This window comes from Dipodomys spectabilis, unplaced genomic scaffold, assembly GCF_019054845.1.
Source record: "Dipodomys spectabilis isolate Male_0828 unplaced genomic scaffold, ASM1905484v1 ptg000173l, whole genome shotgun sequence".
Lineage (NCBI taxonomy): Eukaryota > Metazoa > Chordata > Mammalia > Rodentia > Heteromyidae > Dipodomys > Dipodomys spectabilis.
In genome coordinates this window covers 5,532,497-5,548,312 of record NW_024870850.1, presented here as the reverse complement: position 1 = coordinate 5,548,312, position 15,816 = coordinate 5,532,497, and the positions used below count along the sequence as shown (strand labels likewise).

Below are 15,816 nucleotides of genomic sequence, written 5' to 3'. Positions count from 1 at the left end.
TAACACTTACTGGTAGAATTTACTGCATTTCTATTCCCAGTCATTGACAGATCATGTCACACTGTCTCCATTGTGTAACTTCTCCAGGTTTACTGAATCTTCTTCTATGCTTCCTCTTTCTTAGAGAATTCATTGTTTATTGAGTTCAATAATACTTACTTTTGGACTTTTGGATTATAAGATTTGTCTGCTACAGATTTTGTGGTACTTGTGAGATTTAAAATAGATTAAAACAATCTGTTTTGGAATGATGACAACTACCTGTGATGTTAAGGAGAAAAGAAAAGAAAATATGCACACACAAGTAGTACAAGACTATGATCAAATTCATAAGTGAATGAGAGACGTGTCATAATGAAATCTTTTCATTTAAGTTTTAATGAAAATTTTTCACTTAATATTTTAAGATGAGAGGGGTAACAAGCTAGACAAGATATATACTCACTACCTTACTTATGAAACTGTGTCCACTCTGTATATCTCCTTGCAATAAAATTAAAATAAAAAATGTTTTAATGCTCCGTAGAAAATGTACTCTTTATCTTACTCATGTAACTTTAACACCTCTATACAGTATCTTAAAAATAAAAAATATAAAACATATTTTAAGAAAATATATTAAAGTCATACAAATGAAAATGGCAACTACATTGTGTTCCTTTCATCATTTGTAACTTTAATATTTAATTTTAAATTGTTCTATGGAAATTACTAGATATGTTACTAATTTTCTCTTCTTCATATGAATTATGTGTAATATTTGTCTACCACATTTACATTGTTAGAACCTACTAAACTCACTTGTATAATCACTCTCAGCAGTAAGTTTTATACATTTCTAAAATTTTATTTTCTTTTGGTAGTATTACAAAGTGTTGCCATTCAACAGATCCATTTATGAATATAGTGTCCCTTGAACCATGTCACCCTGTTTAAAATTCGCACCCATACCTCCAACCCCACTCCCTCTTTTTCTTTTCTTTTTTTTATTAGTCATTGGGCTTGAAAATCTCCTTTACTTAATTTTGGATTATATATTATTTTTTGATATTAATAATGAATGTACACTCTATATATACATATACCCTGCACAGTTATTCCAAGTATTCATGTCTTGGACTTTGAAGAGTCAAAGTCTTTCTAAAAATTTTACTATTTGTCTTTTCCATAGATTCAATTATAGCTCAGTTAATTCAATTATAAATGCTTTGGTGCCACCCAGACATGTTCTAGTTCCTACTAATATATGACATCATACAATTTATGGTTCTCTGTGTCTGGTTTACTTGACTTAATGTAGTTCTCTCCAAGTCTTTCCATTTCTTTAGGAATGGTTTGATGCCATTCTTTGTAATGGTTGAGCAGAATTCCATTGTATATATAGACTACATTTTCTTGTTCCAGTAGTGCATTGAGGGACATCTTGGCTGCTTTCTTATCTTCGCTATAGTATAAAGCTGCAATACACGTGATTATAGTGGTAACATTAGTGTATCCTAATTGTATAATCACAATGACAGGACATGCTTATCTCACTGGTATAGTCACTCTCACCAGAAAACAATGCATTTTTTATTGTGAAAAAACTGTACAGAGGGGTTACAAATACATGGACAAGATAATGAGTACATTTCTTATCAAGCATTGTAGCTTCCTCCTTTGTTTCCCCTTCCAATCCCTTCCAAAATATCCCTCCTTTTAACATTTTCACACACCACTTCCAACCTAACCACATCCCACACTTTTAATTGCTTGTGAAAAGCCTGTTTATTTTATTTATGGGTTTTAAATGAATTTATCATAGATTATTTTTATTGTAGAGTTGATATGCAGAGGGGTTACAGGTACATGAGTAATGAGCACAATTCCTTTTGAATCACATCTGTTCTTTCATCAGTTTCTCCATGTATTTCCCTACCATCTCCATCCACAACATATCCAGTTCATTTTGCACAGTGTCAAGTGAATATCACTGTTGTGTTAGTTCATCCTTGTTCCATATTTTATATGTTCTCTCTTACTCTCCAAAATACAAACTAACTATCAAACAATAGGTAAAGAAAACGAAACGGCAACAATTGAAAATTGAAAAAAAAATAGCTTCTGCTTCCTTCTTTTGGAGTTCATTTCCTAGAACATTATTTTATATAGTCATCTTTACATACCCATTGAGCCTTTTTCCACCACTCTTATGCATAGCCTCCTTTTGCCTCCATATATTAATGTCTAGGGTTCTATATAAATTACCATGTCCCAGCATCTTTGCGTAAATATGTATAATAATATTTATTGGTTTTAGTTTTTTTTACTTATAGATTTATAGGGACATTCTAGTTACCATGAATGAGGAAAACAATGCAACCCATTTTTCTTACTTTGCTTAGTATAATTTTTCCAAAGTTTTTCATTTCTTTAAGAAAGTTAAAGTATCATTCTTCCTGACAAATAAGTATATTACCATTGTGAATGTGTGTGTGTGTTTGTGTGTGTGTGTGTATACTTAAACACACCATGTTTTCTTGTTTATTCATTCACTGAGAGATATCAGGGATGATTCTATATCATGGCTTTGGTAAAAAATGCTGATTTAACATGGGTTTTTTGGGGGGGATTTGAGTGGTCTGGTTTGTGATCCATCAAATAAATGCCAACAAGTGGAATTGCTGGGTAATAAGGAAGTTCTATAGTTAGTCTTTTAAGGAACTTCCATATTGCTTTCCAGAGTGACTGAACAATAACATTCCCACAAAAAATGTAATTGGGTTTAATTTGGGCCACATCCCTGCCAACCTTTGTTATTGTGAGTTTTCCAGATAGTGGCCATTGTAAATAGACTAGGTAGAATCCTAATGTTATTTTGAATTTCATTTCTTCTTTTTAAATTTTATTTTATTGGAAAGGTGATGCAAAGAGACGTTACAGGTACACATGTAATGAGTACATTTCTTTTTAAACAGTGATACTCTTTCCCTGGTTTCCCCACTTTTCCTCCCCCAACTTCCCTCCTCCCCAAGTTGAAAGTTCTATTTCCAACATAGTGTCTAGTGAGTATCACTGCTGCAATGGTTCACTCTGTCCCTCTGTTTCTCTGATTCCCCTTCCCTTCACAAATCAGATAAACTTATATAGAAGAAAAAGGGTACAGAAATCAGAAACTCTGACCATTGGGAATAAACCACAGCAGAAACAAATGAAAGATAAATGTAATGTTTTCTGAGGTGTTGGACATACTACTTCATGTTTCCATTGACCATGATTTTCTTCCTCTGAGAAGTCTCTTTTAAGTCTCTCTTGGGTTGTTGAGTTTGGGAGTTTCCTTCTGTCTTGCTAAATTTTAGCTCTAAGTATATGTTAGATATGACCTCTTTATCGATGTATAGCTAGTCAAGATATTCTGCCATTCTGTGTTCTGTTCATGTATCTTCCTAGCTTTGTCCCTTGCTACTCAGAATCTATTCAGTTCAATACAGTCCCATTTATCCAGGCTTTCTTTGATTTGTTGTGATTATGTATCTTTGTTTAGATTGTTTTACTCTGTGGCTAGAAGGCTTAGGTGTTTCCCTAGTACTTCCTGTAATATTTTCATAGTGTCTGGCCCCACATTAAGCTATGTGGTCCATTTAGAGTTGATTCTGGTACAATGTGATATATGGGTATAAAGCCTCTGTTTTCTGCATGTAGACAGCCAATTTTGCCAGCACTGTTTCTGTAAGAGGCTAACTTTCTTAGAAGCTGTGTTTTTGGCTCCCTTATAAAATATTAAGTGGCCATATGATTGTGGATGGTTTCTCATCTTCTGTTCTGTTTGATTAAGTTTCAGGCCTATTGTTTGCCAGTACCAAGATGTTTTTATTACTATGGTTTTCTAATAATGCTTTGACTTTGGTACTGATATTCCTCCAGTGCTGTTCCTCCTGCTAAAGATGTCTTTATTGCTATTCACGATCTTTATTATTCCATATGATTATTTCGATTGATTTCTCTAATTCTTTGAAGAAAGTTACAGATATTTTTATTGGTATTGCAGTGAATTTGTATATTGCTCTGGGCAGAATTGCCATTTTTATGATGTTAATTCTTCCAAACCAGGAGCATGGGATGTTTTTCCATTTCCTTAAGTCAGTTTCAATGTCTTTATACGAGGTTGAAAAGTTTTCACAATATAGATCCTTCCCATCTTTGGTTAATTCCTAAATATTTTGTGAGGCTATTACAAATTGTGTTTCTTTCTTGATTTCAGTATCACTCTTCTCATTGTTGGAATAGATGAATGCTATGGATTTTTGTTGTTAGATTTCATAGCTTGTTCCTTTGCCACCGTTTGAATCATAGCTTGGAGTGAGGAATTTTATATGATTCTTTAAGTACAGGATTGTATTGCTCACCAAGAGGGATACCTTTACTTCATCTTCCCTATCTAGATCCCATTTATGTGTTTCTCCTGCCTTATTTCTCTTCCTAGGTATTCCAGCAGTATGTTCAATAGGAATTCAGAGAAAAGTCATCCTAGTGTTGTTATGAATTTAGAGGGAATGGCTTTAAATTTTTCTATGAAGTATAGCCTTTATTATGTTCAGGAACTTTCCATGGATTCATAGCTTCTCTAGACATTTTATCATGAAGTGGTGTTGAAACTTGTCAAATAATTTTTCTGACTATATTGAAAAGATCATGTGCTTCTCATCTTTGCTTCTGTTTCTGTGCTGAATTACATTAATTGACTTTTGTATATGGAACCAGGTTAGCAATCCTGGAATGAATTCAAGTTGAACATAAGGTATCGGATTTTTTTTTATTACGTATTGAAATTGGTTGGCCCGAAGTTTGTTGAGATGTTTTACATCAACGTCTATTGGAGAAATGGGTCTATAGTTCTCTTTTATTGAAGGGTTCCTATCTGGTTTGGGGATGAGTGTTATGTTGGTTTCATAGAAATACTTTGGTAGTGATCTTTCCCTTTCTGTTTCATTGAAGAGTTTTTGGTGCATAGGAGTGAGTTCCTATTTGAAGACTTAAAGATTTCTGCTGTGAATCCATCTGGTCCTGGGCTTTTCCTGAATTGTAGGCTTTGTTGCCATTTCAGTTGCATTCATTTTTATGGGCAATTTAGGTAACCACTTGGAACTCTTCCTCCAAGGAAGCAGTCCCTGAGGAGGCACAAACAGATTCTGAGCTCAAACAGTTTTGAGCTGGGCAGCACAAGTCTTATTGAGGGGCCCCTGTTTCTGGATGTGGCATTATCAATCTCCTCTTTCTATTTCCCCCTACCCTTGTTCTCTGGTGTCTCTCTGCTCCTTTGTGTTGTGTGGCAGTAACAGCAGCCACTCCTTAAGGATCTGCAAGCTGATTTTCATGTCTGCCATTCTCTCTATCCTTGTGTTTCTAAGGTTAGTGTTTGCTGTGTGATTTTGTCAGTATCACATGGTTCTCTGTTTAAGATTTGATCTGTGGCACTTCATGTTTGGGTCTCCCTGGGCTGCCTGAGCAAGCTAGGGGCAAAGGTTGCAGCCACTCAGCAGTAGTCTGCATGTTGTTTTGTTGTATTCTGCTCTGTGTTTCTGTTGTGAGATTTCTTATGTATTTGAATGAGTCCCCATCTCTTTAATGTTTGATTTTTTGGCTCTCGTGAGGTAAAATGGATGCAGGGAATCTATTTAGCTGTTTCTCTTAGATAAATCTAAGGAGTTTACTTGTGATGATGCCACCATCTTCTTCGAAGTGTCATGTCTGCATTGAGGTGCATCATTGAAGTATTGATGTGAGATTTTTCTAATTTGTTGATGAAAGCACTTACAGACATGAACCATCTTCTGAGATCTGCCTTGCTTGTGTGCCAAAGGAGTTGATATTTTAGGTGTTCTTTCACATTAAATTCCCGGAAACAATTAAATTTCGATTTTTATCTTTCTCTTCAAATAACTGCTGAAGTCTCATCAATGAATTGCTTAGTTTCCATGAGCTTATTTTCTGTGACTCATTTGGTTGTACTCAGCTTTGATTGTGTTGACAGGACAGAGGCTATACATTCATGTATATTTTTCTTTTTCTTTAATGGTTCTGTTTTGTGGTCTGTAAAACTTACTTTAGTATTTCTTGTAGGAAAAGTTTAGTGTAGATAAATTCTCTTAACTGTGCTTCTCTGAGAATATCTTTATCTTTCCTTCATTTCTACAGGGTAGCTTTGCTAGGTGCAATACTCTTGGTGGATAATTTAGATTTTTTTTCTTCAGAATTGTAAAGATCTCTTGCCATGCTCTCTTGACTTATATGGATTCTGCTGAGAAGTTAGTTGTTATGAAAATGGGTGCACACATATAGCATATGGGTCCCAATTCTGTTCTAGTTTAGAAAATCATCCTGTATATGTCGTTAACTTGTGAGTGCTTCATGCATAGACAGGCTGCTGTAGATATTATGTTCATTAATTTCATTATCCTTGGCTGGGAAGGTGGCTTTTTGGTAGCTTGCTTGCCTCACATGCATGAGGCCCTGGGTTCAATTCCTCAGCATCACATAAGCAGAACAAGCTAGAAGTGGAGCTGTGGCTCAAGTGATCGTGTGCTAGCCTGGAGCTGAGAGACAGCTCCCAAGCCCAGATTTCAGCCCCAAGTTTAATAAAAAAACTGATTATCCTTTCACCTTTAGGCCTTTTACTTTCTAGGTATCTCTACATTTGTTTTGCTTCATTGAAAATACTCTCTTCAACTTTTAAAAAAGCTTTTTAAAACATATTCATCCCTACATTTTATTATTCCATATGTGTATGTGCAATTAGATTTTTCTCAAGCTCACTATTTTCTTCTGTTTATAACATTTCAGAATATGATAGGCTTACATGATCAGTTCACATATACCTACAGCATATAATGAACAAGTTGATCCTTTCATTAGTATTTCCAACATGCCTTCATTGTTTCCATTTAAACAATACCAGGTGACTTCACTATATTAATTTATTTATAATCTTCACACTTACAAGTGTGCATATAAATACACAAAAACACACATTGACACATACTTTGGCGCACACAGACAGGACTTGGAGAAAGAAAGAAGGAATAGTACTTTGTTCTTCTTTATTTTGTTACTTTGGTTCCTTTTGAGAGTCTCTATTTAAATATATTGGGAAGAGAATAGTGATCAGTGCATTTTACCATGGAGGTCTTGGAACTGGAAATTCTGCAAGGATTACCTACAATTCATTCCTCAACACTCAAGTAAGGGGTTTCTCTCTCCAAAATGAATTCCTTGAAATTGGATGCATCCCTTTTGTTTTGTTACATAAAGAAAAATAAAAATCCCTCCCCTTATAGGTCTGCTCTTTTCCTGGTTGTTATCAATAAGAGCTATTCCATATGTTGTGCCTGTGAACAGACCTTGCTATAGTCTCATTCATAAATAACCCTTTGCTTCTGAATACTGCTCTTACATTAAACATTCCTTAGTTTGCCTGACCTGCCATATAATCACAAAACTAACTGAGTGACTGAAAATGCGAGAAATATTTTCCATACTGGTGTAGCTAGTTGCACTAACGTAAAGAAACACAACATTTGCTGCCTCATGAAAACTTAATCCAACACACAGCAGCCTTTTGCTGCGGTACATGTGGTAATGAGGAAAACAAGCTCTCCCTCAAATTAAATAAGTATCTGAATTCTATATGTAAGCATAGGAGACTACATTTACATTCCATTCTAATTGGGGTATTATTTTAACTTTTTCTTTGACAAAGAAAAAGAAAGCATTTGATATATTGAAGTTTTAAACATGACATACTTCTTCAAATTTTCTTTGGTCATTATGCAGGTTGATCTTCAAGAACTACCAGTGTGTTTTGGGTTTGGCTTTTGCTATTGAGGAGATCAACAAAAACCCTGATCTTTTACATAACCTGACTCTGGGATTTGATGTCTATGATGTTCACTTCAATGCTTGGACAATGTTTAAGAATCCCTTCATTTGTCTCTTTGGGAAGTATAAAATTCCAAACTATTCCTGTGTGAGAGGAAGCAGTTCTATAGCAGTACTTACAGGACCATCAGGAATAGCATCTGACCAGATTGGGACATTGCTGGGACTCTACAGATTTCCACAGGTGAGGGTGGAAGGTGTGCAAGGATATAAAAATGTCTAAATTCATGCCATTTCAGGTGTTAGAAGAGAATGATAGGAAGAGACTCACAATGATAGGAAGAGTCACAAATAAATCAAATTTTGTGATATCAAAGTGTAATTACTTAACGGTAGTTAGAAATATAATTTTAATCATTTTGAAAAAGAGGCGAAAGATTTGAGCAAATAATTGGATAATTTATTGTTTCAATCTTTATGAGTAATTTTCTTTAACAAATCAGGAAATGGAAGATGGCTTTGCAGTGTGAAGATATATTGAGCAGGTTACTGATGGTACACAAAGGTACTCCTAGCTAATCAGAAAACTTGTATCTCCAATTAACCTGCATGGAGCACAAGGTGAATGTGTGACTCCATTGGTATAGAACAAGTCTTAAGGAAAATGGCCAAGGAAGTGCAAGAGTGTATGAGTGTGTGCCCCTGTACTGGCATTCATGTGTAAACACACACACATACACAGAAAATAATATTTTGAATAAAATAAATCAGACTCAGAATAAGAAAGTATAGCCGTATCCTCACAAATGTAGAGTTACATCTAAAATATGAATATGTTATATGAAATAATATGGAATAGTCACACAGCCATTGCACACACACGTATATGTATGTATATGTGTATATAATGGGTATATAATATTAATCTGACTAACATAGGATATATATAGAGGTGGAACTCCATAGTGTAACTTTTATGATCGGCTAACAGTGTGAAAAATGAACACCAAAAAAAGGTGAAGCATATCTTTTCTGAGTAGGATATGTTTTAAGGGAAAAATACAGAAGAATAGGAAAAGGTTGGGTGGAGGAATACAACATAATATTCAATGGGCATATGTCAAAATGGAATTAGGAAAGTTGAGGAGTGTGTGGGGTTACAAATGGGAAGTGTTGATGGGAAATAGTGACAAAAACTAAAAATCATTTTACAAATATACAGATATTCAAAAACTAATTATTTTTTCAAAAACTAAAAAAACCTACCTTCCATCTACTTCAACTAGTTCTTAACATACTTCAAGACTGAGATTGTAAATAAGGGAATCCATGGGACTTAAGTTTCTTTGTGCCTATAACTAGTATATGTCTGAGTCAAGCAGAAAAGATCAGATAAGTTGATGTTAGGGAAATGATCCCTAAGATAGGTATTCAAATTTTTTTCTTTCAGGTGATTGTTTCTAACAAATTTATAAGATTATTTCTTTGTTGCTTTGTATATCCCTTCCCCATGGTATAATCCCTGCTTTCACTGTATTTCATGTCGGTATAATTTGTGGAGGGGAAGGGGGAAAACAAATCTTTTAAATAGGGATACAGGTGGACCCTTTGCAACAATGAGATGTACAAGTCGTTATGTGGAAAAACAAAGTTTACAACTCTAGTGGGGGGGGGCTTTGAGTAGGGGGGACAGGAGGAGGATGGGAAGGGATGGGAAGCAGAAACAAAGGAGGAGGCTACAATGCTTGATAATAAATGTACTCATTATCTTGCCCATGTAATTGTAACCTCTCTGTACAGTAATTTCACAATAAAAAGAAAAAAAGAAAAATTCCCTCATTTGCAAAAATAAAAAGACTGGGATTGTGATGCATGGCAATCTTCTCATTCACAGAACATCCAATTTTCATTCCCTTTAGTTTACCTTTGGGCCTTTTGATCATGCCCTGAGTGACCATAACAAGTTTCCTGCTCTCTATCAGATTGCCCCAAAGGACACATCAATAGCCACTGCCATGGTCTCCTTACTGCTTCACTTCAGCTGGAGCTGGGTGGGACTATTGACCACACAAGATGATAATGGGGCAAGGATTCTTGCTGACTTGAAAGTAGAGATGGCCAAGAACAGAGTTTGTGTAGCCTATGAGCTAGTGATCTCCACCCAAGATGCATATAACCACATAGCAGTTAATCATTATATTAATCTGTCTTCAGCAAGTGTCCTCATCATATATGGTGATAATAATTCACTGATGATTTTCATGATATTTATTGAGCAAATTATTACACATGGGAAAGTTTGTATCATGAACTCACAGTGGGATTTCACCCTGAAAAGGAGATATTTCATGCTAGGATCATTGCATGTACCTCTTATTTTTATACACCATCATGTAGATGTGTCTGGATTCACAGATTTTGTCAAGGCAGTTAAGCCTTCCAAATACCCAGAAGACATTTTTCTTGCGAGGCTGTGGTTTCTCTCTTTTAATTGCTCTGATTCTGTGTCTGACTGTGTAACATGGGACAACTGTGCTCATGATGCCTCTTTGGATTGGTTACCTGGGCATAGGTTTGATGTGAGTATGTCTGTAGACAGTTACAATATATACAACGGTGTGTATGCTGTGGCTCAGGCTCTCCATGAGATGCTTCTTCATCAAACAGAAGTTCAAACAATCGGAAATAGAAAAGAAGAACTGCCTTCCTCTACTCAGGTAAGTTCTTCTATGTTGGGGTACACAAACCATGAGCAAAGGCACTTGTTAGAGGCATTTCTTACTGTATGAAATTAAGTATTTCTGAATGTGTACATGTGGGTTTTTGTTTATATGTGGTGTGTGTATATAGATGTCTATATATATACATAGGGATATAAATATATATGGTGTGTGTATATATATATATACACACACCATATATATTTATATCCCTATGTTATATATAACTTGCTTACTGATATTAATGGGTATATGTTTCAGTATTTGAAGTAATTGTTTCAACTCTTAAGCATTTTCCTTTCTATTATGAGAAACTATTGGAAGTACAAAATTGAACAACTGTATAGTGACATTTACAACATTAAATATTTCAGTTGCTTTTCCAAACCCTATGAATTCTTTATGTTTCAATGTCTTTGAGGCATTCTAGACATGTGGGGATATGCTGTAAAGAAAACAACAGGCCAGTAACAGGAATAAAATATATTCCATCTTTCTATAAACTAATTTTGGCCTGTGCAGGGGCTTGAACACAGTTGCTGAGTCTGTGCTCAAGGCTAGCACACAACCACTTCAACATAGCAAAACTTCTGACTTTTTCTGAAAAGTTTATTGGATACAACATTCTCACTGAACTTTCAGCCCCAGCCTGCTTGGAAGCATGATCCTCTGATCTGAGCTTCCTGATCTGCTGGTATTACATCCTTGAGCCACCAGCACCCTTTCTATTAACTCATTAGTTACAAATAATATCAACATGCTCATAGCTAGTGTTTTTAAATCTGTAAATTCAGCTTTTCCTTACGATTTTCTTCAGTCATAGCAAGGATGATTTCTGAAACAAATTCCTCATGTTTTTCATGAGTGCCCGAATTACATTCAACTTTGGGTATTAAATATTTAGAAAGCACAAACTTCAGAAATTCACAAAAGTGTGGTACTTGATTTTTCTGAAAATCCTCCTCTTTTTCTGAGTGATCAGGAAAGATTTTTTTTTTCACAAAGCTTATTTTGATTCCTCCATGGATTTTCTTCTGCGATATTTCACTAGTTATCTCTACTATTCTCAAATTCAGAATCAGAGATGAAAGGCAATCAAGAGCTTTTAATATTTTGCTTTCGGTCTTAACTCTGAAATACACTTGACCATAAGATGTGTCTCCTTTTAGCTGCACACTTTTCTGAAGAATAACCAGTTTTACAATCCTATTGGAAATCCTGTAATTTGGGACAAGCAAAGGAAATTGGAGCCAGAGTATGACATTCTGAATATTTGGAATTTTCCAGAGGGTCTTGAACTTGAGGTGAAAGTAGGAAAGTTTTCTCCATATGCTCCACATGGCAATCAACTCTCTTTATCTGAAGATATGGTAGAGTGGTCCATTGAAACTACAGAGGTGAGTAGGATCTGATCCTAATAATTTTGCACACACACAAATAGGCAAAAGTCACCCTTTAAACTTGTAACTGGTTGAGTTCCAGCTAGGTTCTCCTATAATCCTAGAGTCTAATATAGCTCAGATGGGAATATCATAGTTTACAGTCAGCTCACACAGGAAACTTTGTGAGATTTCTATTGTCAATAATCGTTCAAAAATTTGGAGGTAGAACTGTGATTAAGGTACTGGAGTGCTACCCTTGAGTCAAAATAGCTGAAGTCCAGTGGTCAGGCTTTGATTTCAAGCCCCAGGATCAGAACCAAAAGAGTTTAAAATGTTTCTACATGTTGATTTGGAATATTTTCATAAGATGTAAAATATATTTTTCTCAGTGAGATTCTAACACTGCAATAAAATAACTGAAGAGTTGATTTATGGGATTGAAAAGTTTTTTTTCTCCCTTCTGTGGAGATTCTTTCATTGGTTATTTGACCTGAATCTTAACCATCTTTGTTTAAAGGAATCATTAAATGCACCTGTGAGAAGATTTTCACCTCATGAATGCTGGAAAACAAAGAAAAAAACTATTATGACCTTGGGGCTCACATCACCTTATAAAGTGGAGGTCTCCCCCTTGCTCTTTCTAATGTCACAGATGAGTAGGAGAAAGCATATTGTGCCAGGAATTCAAGGAAATCCCATAGCGCTGTACACTAGAAATTACTTTCTCACCACCACTTTCCACCTTTTAAAAATCCCATGCCTTACAGGTTAGAATTCAAGATTGAAGCATCTAGCCTTTGGGAATCATGGAATATGGAATCTATAACAGAATTCAGTAAATCAAATGCACTTACCTGTTTAAAACATTATACTTAAACATCCCATTGTAAAAATATGGATTGTTGTAGTGTTTGGTAGGTGTCGGAACAGTTATTGACACACCTGCCTTTCCTCAGACTCCTCATTCTGTCTGCAGTGAGAGTTGTGGTCCTGGATTCCGGAAATCTCCTCAGGAGGGAAAGGCTGCCTGTTGCTTTGAATGTACACCTTGCTCAGAAAATGAGATTGCTAATGGGACAGGTGAGTCATGCTTATAAAGAAATCATTTATCTCTCCCTAGTTATCCTCAATTGAAACAAGTCAATGCAAAATATGTGTATTAGGATCACAGAACTCATTCTCCTTCTCTCTGTTAATAACTAAATTCTGAAAAGTGGTAGTATTGCTAATGGCAATGTGATAGAACATGGTTTTGCATTACGTATTTAGAAAGATATTCCAGTATATTGCAGGAAAAGTTACTCTAGGAATCCTTCTTATCACTAATCATTAGGACAAATCTAAACTTTACCATAAAATTAAACATAAGCGGTATAAGGAGAGTATTCATCTTAAAAATCACATTTTACTCACAAAGAGAACTTGGATCTTGCTTATCTTTATTTCTCAGTGCCCAGAACTCTTCTTGGCACAGGGCAAGGCCTTAGTAAGCTATAATCAGTTTAAGAAATAGGAATGACTATAGAGGGTCAAAGATTGATGTTTGTTCATACAACTTCACAGGTGAATAGCCAAGACAAGCATAATGAGAGGAAAGCAAGGATAATATACCACAGGATAAAAATTAATGTCTTACAGAAACATATAGGGCAATGTATACTTCCAATTTTAATATGATTACACAACTCTTAATTTGCATCAGGAAAAGTATAAAAAATTTAATAAGATATTGCAATAACACACCTATTATTTTATCTATATGTGTGATAGTCATTGATTAAAAAGATGTACAAGTCGTTATGTTGAAAATGAACTTTACAACTTTGGTGCGGCTGGGGTGGGGGTGCGGGGCAGAGAGGATTGGGTGGAGGGGCGGGAGGAGGATGGGAAGGGATTGGAAGGGGAAACAAAGGAGGAGGCTACAATGCTTGATAAGAAATGTACTCATTATCTTGCCCATGTAATTGTAACCCCTCTGTACAGTATTTTCACAGTACAAAAATATTGAATAAAAATGCCTGAATAAGGAAAAAAACGGGAAGCATTTACGGCTTGCAAAAAATACAAAAACACTTTTATGACAATACATGCTGACATCTGAGAATTTCACCTAAAAGAAAAATTCCCTAAATTCTCTGAAGCAAACTTGCTTAATAAAAAAGTAATGGTGGTGTACATTTCTCACCAGATATGGAGCAATGTGTGAAATGTACAGATCATCAGTATGCCAACACACACAGGACACAGTGCCTCTTAAGAGTTGCAAGTTTCCTGGCTTTTGGAGATCCCTTGGGCATGGTTCTGACCTGCATGGCTCTTTGTTTCTCTATGCTAACTGTTGCTGCTATTGGGGTGTTTGTGAAACACCAAGACACTGCCATTGTTAAGGCCAATAACCGGGCTCTCAGTTATATCTTGCTCATCTCCCTCATCTTCTGTTTCCTCTGTTCCTTGCTCTTTCTTGGTCAACCCAAAACAGCCACCTGCATCCTGCAGCAGATCACATTTGGGGTTGTATTCACTGTGGCTGTTTCCACAGTTTTGGCCAAAACAGTGACTGTGGTTCTGGCCTTCAAGGCCACTTCCCCAGAAAGAAGGATGAGGTGGCTGCTGGTATCAGGAGCTCCTAACTTCATCATCCCCATCTGCACGCTCATCCAGGTGACCCTCTGTGGACTCTGGCTGGGAACCTCTCCTCCCTTTGTGGACACAGATGCACACTCTGAACATGGCCACATCATAATCCTGTGCAACAAGGGCTCCCTCACTGCCTTCTACTGTGTCCTAGGATACCTGGGCTTTCTGGCCCTGTGCAGCTTCACAGTGGCTTTTCTGGCCAGGAACCTGCCTGATACCTTCAATGAAGCCAAGTTCCTGACCTTCAGCATGCTGGTGTTCTTCAGTGTGTGGCTCACCTTCCTTCCTGTCTACCACAGTGCCAAGGGGAAGGTCATGGTGGCTGTGGAGGTCTTCTCCATCTTGGCCTCTGGTGCAGGGCTCCTAGGCTGCATTTTTGCCCCAAAGTGTTATACACTCTTGTTAATGCCAAATAGAAATTCTCTGCATGGCTTCAGGGATAAAAGACATACTAAGAGAAATAAGCATACTTAGTATTAAGTACCTAGGTTTGATTAGTACACAGAAGGTGTGATCTAAATCTCTAGTTATAGTAATTATCTCTTCTTGTTGTAGTTTATATTATAGAATTTTTACTTCAAAGAGTAAGGCTGTACTGTATTCCTAGCAATGGTAGTCACAAGTGATGGTAATCATAATTTATACTGGAGTTTTGCTTCTATATCTTGGTCTTCCTATTTAATCTGTACTTAATTATATTATCCCCTCTTCCTAAAGCCTTTTCTCTATTGTCTTTTATATATGTATTTTTTAATTGTAAAATACTGTACAGAGTGTTTATAGTTACATGAGTAAGTTAATGAGTACATTTCCTATCAAGCATCTTTAACCCCTCCTTTTTTTCCCCTAAAATCCCTTCATCCCCATGTCCCTACCTCTTCCCTGCCCTCCCCCTCCAAGTTGTAAAGTTCATTTTCAACATAGTGCCTTGTACCTCTCATTGTTACAATGGGTCAACCTGTGTCCTTGTTTCAGCATTTTATTATTTCCCTTTCCCTTCCCAAATTAGAAAAATATGTATGCAAGATGCAGTGCACCCCAATCAATTACAGTCTAAATAGGGGTTATACCTTGGGGAAAGAACATACAAAAGAAACAAAAATATTCACGGAGTACATTAAAAATGACAGTGAAAAAGTTAAAAAAAACAATTGTGTCCCTATCTTGGGGATTATTTCACTTAGTATCTTCTTATATGGTCACATGTACATAGCTTTTCTGCT

The 15,816-nt window shown here is 36.0% G+C and overlaps 1 protein-coding gene across 1 annotated transcript; it reads left to right on the top strand.

Moving 5' to 3' along the window:
* Nucleotides 1-7,155: 7,155 nt before the first annotated feature.
* LOC122119948 (vomeronasal type-2 receptor 116-like) lies at nt 7,156-15,067 on the top strand. Its single transcript, XM_042693995.1, has 6 exons — nt 7,156-7,217; nt 7,810-8,098; nt 9,774-10,571; nt 11,744-11,971; nt 12,913-13,036; nt 14,145-15,067. The coding sequence occupies exons 1-6, from the start codon at nt 7,156-7,158 to the stop codon at nt 15,065-15,067; spliced, it is 2,424 nt and encodes an 807-aa protein (XP_042549929.1).
* Nucleotides 15,068-15,816: the final 749 nt, after the last annotated feature.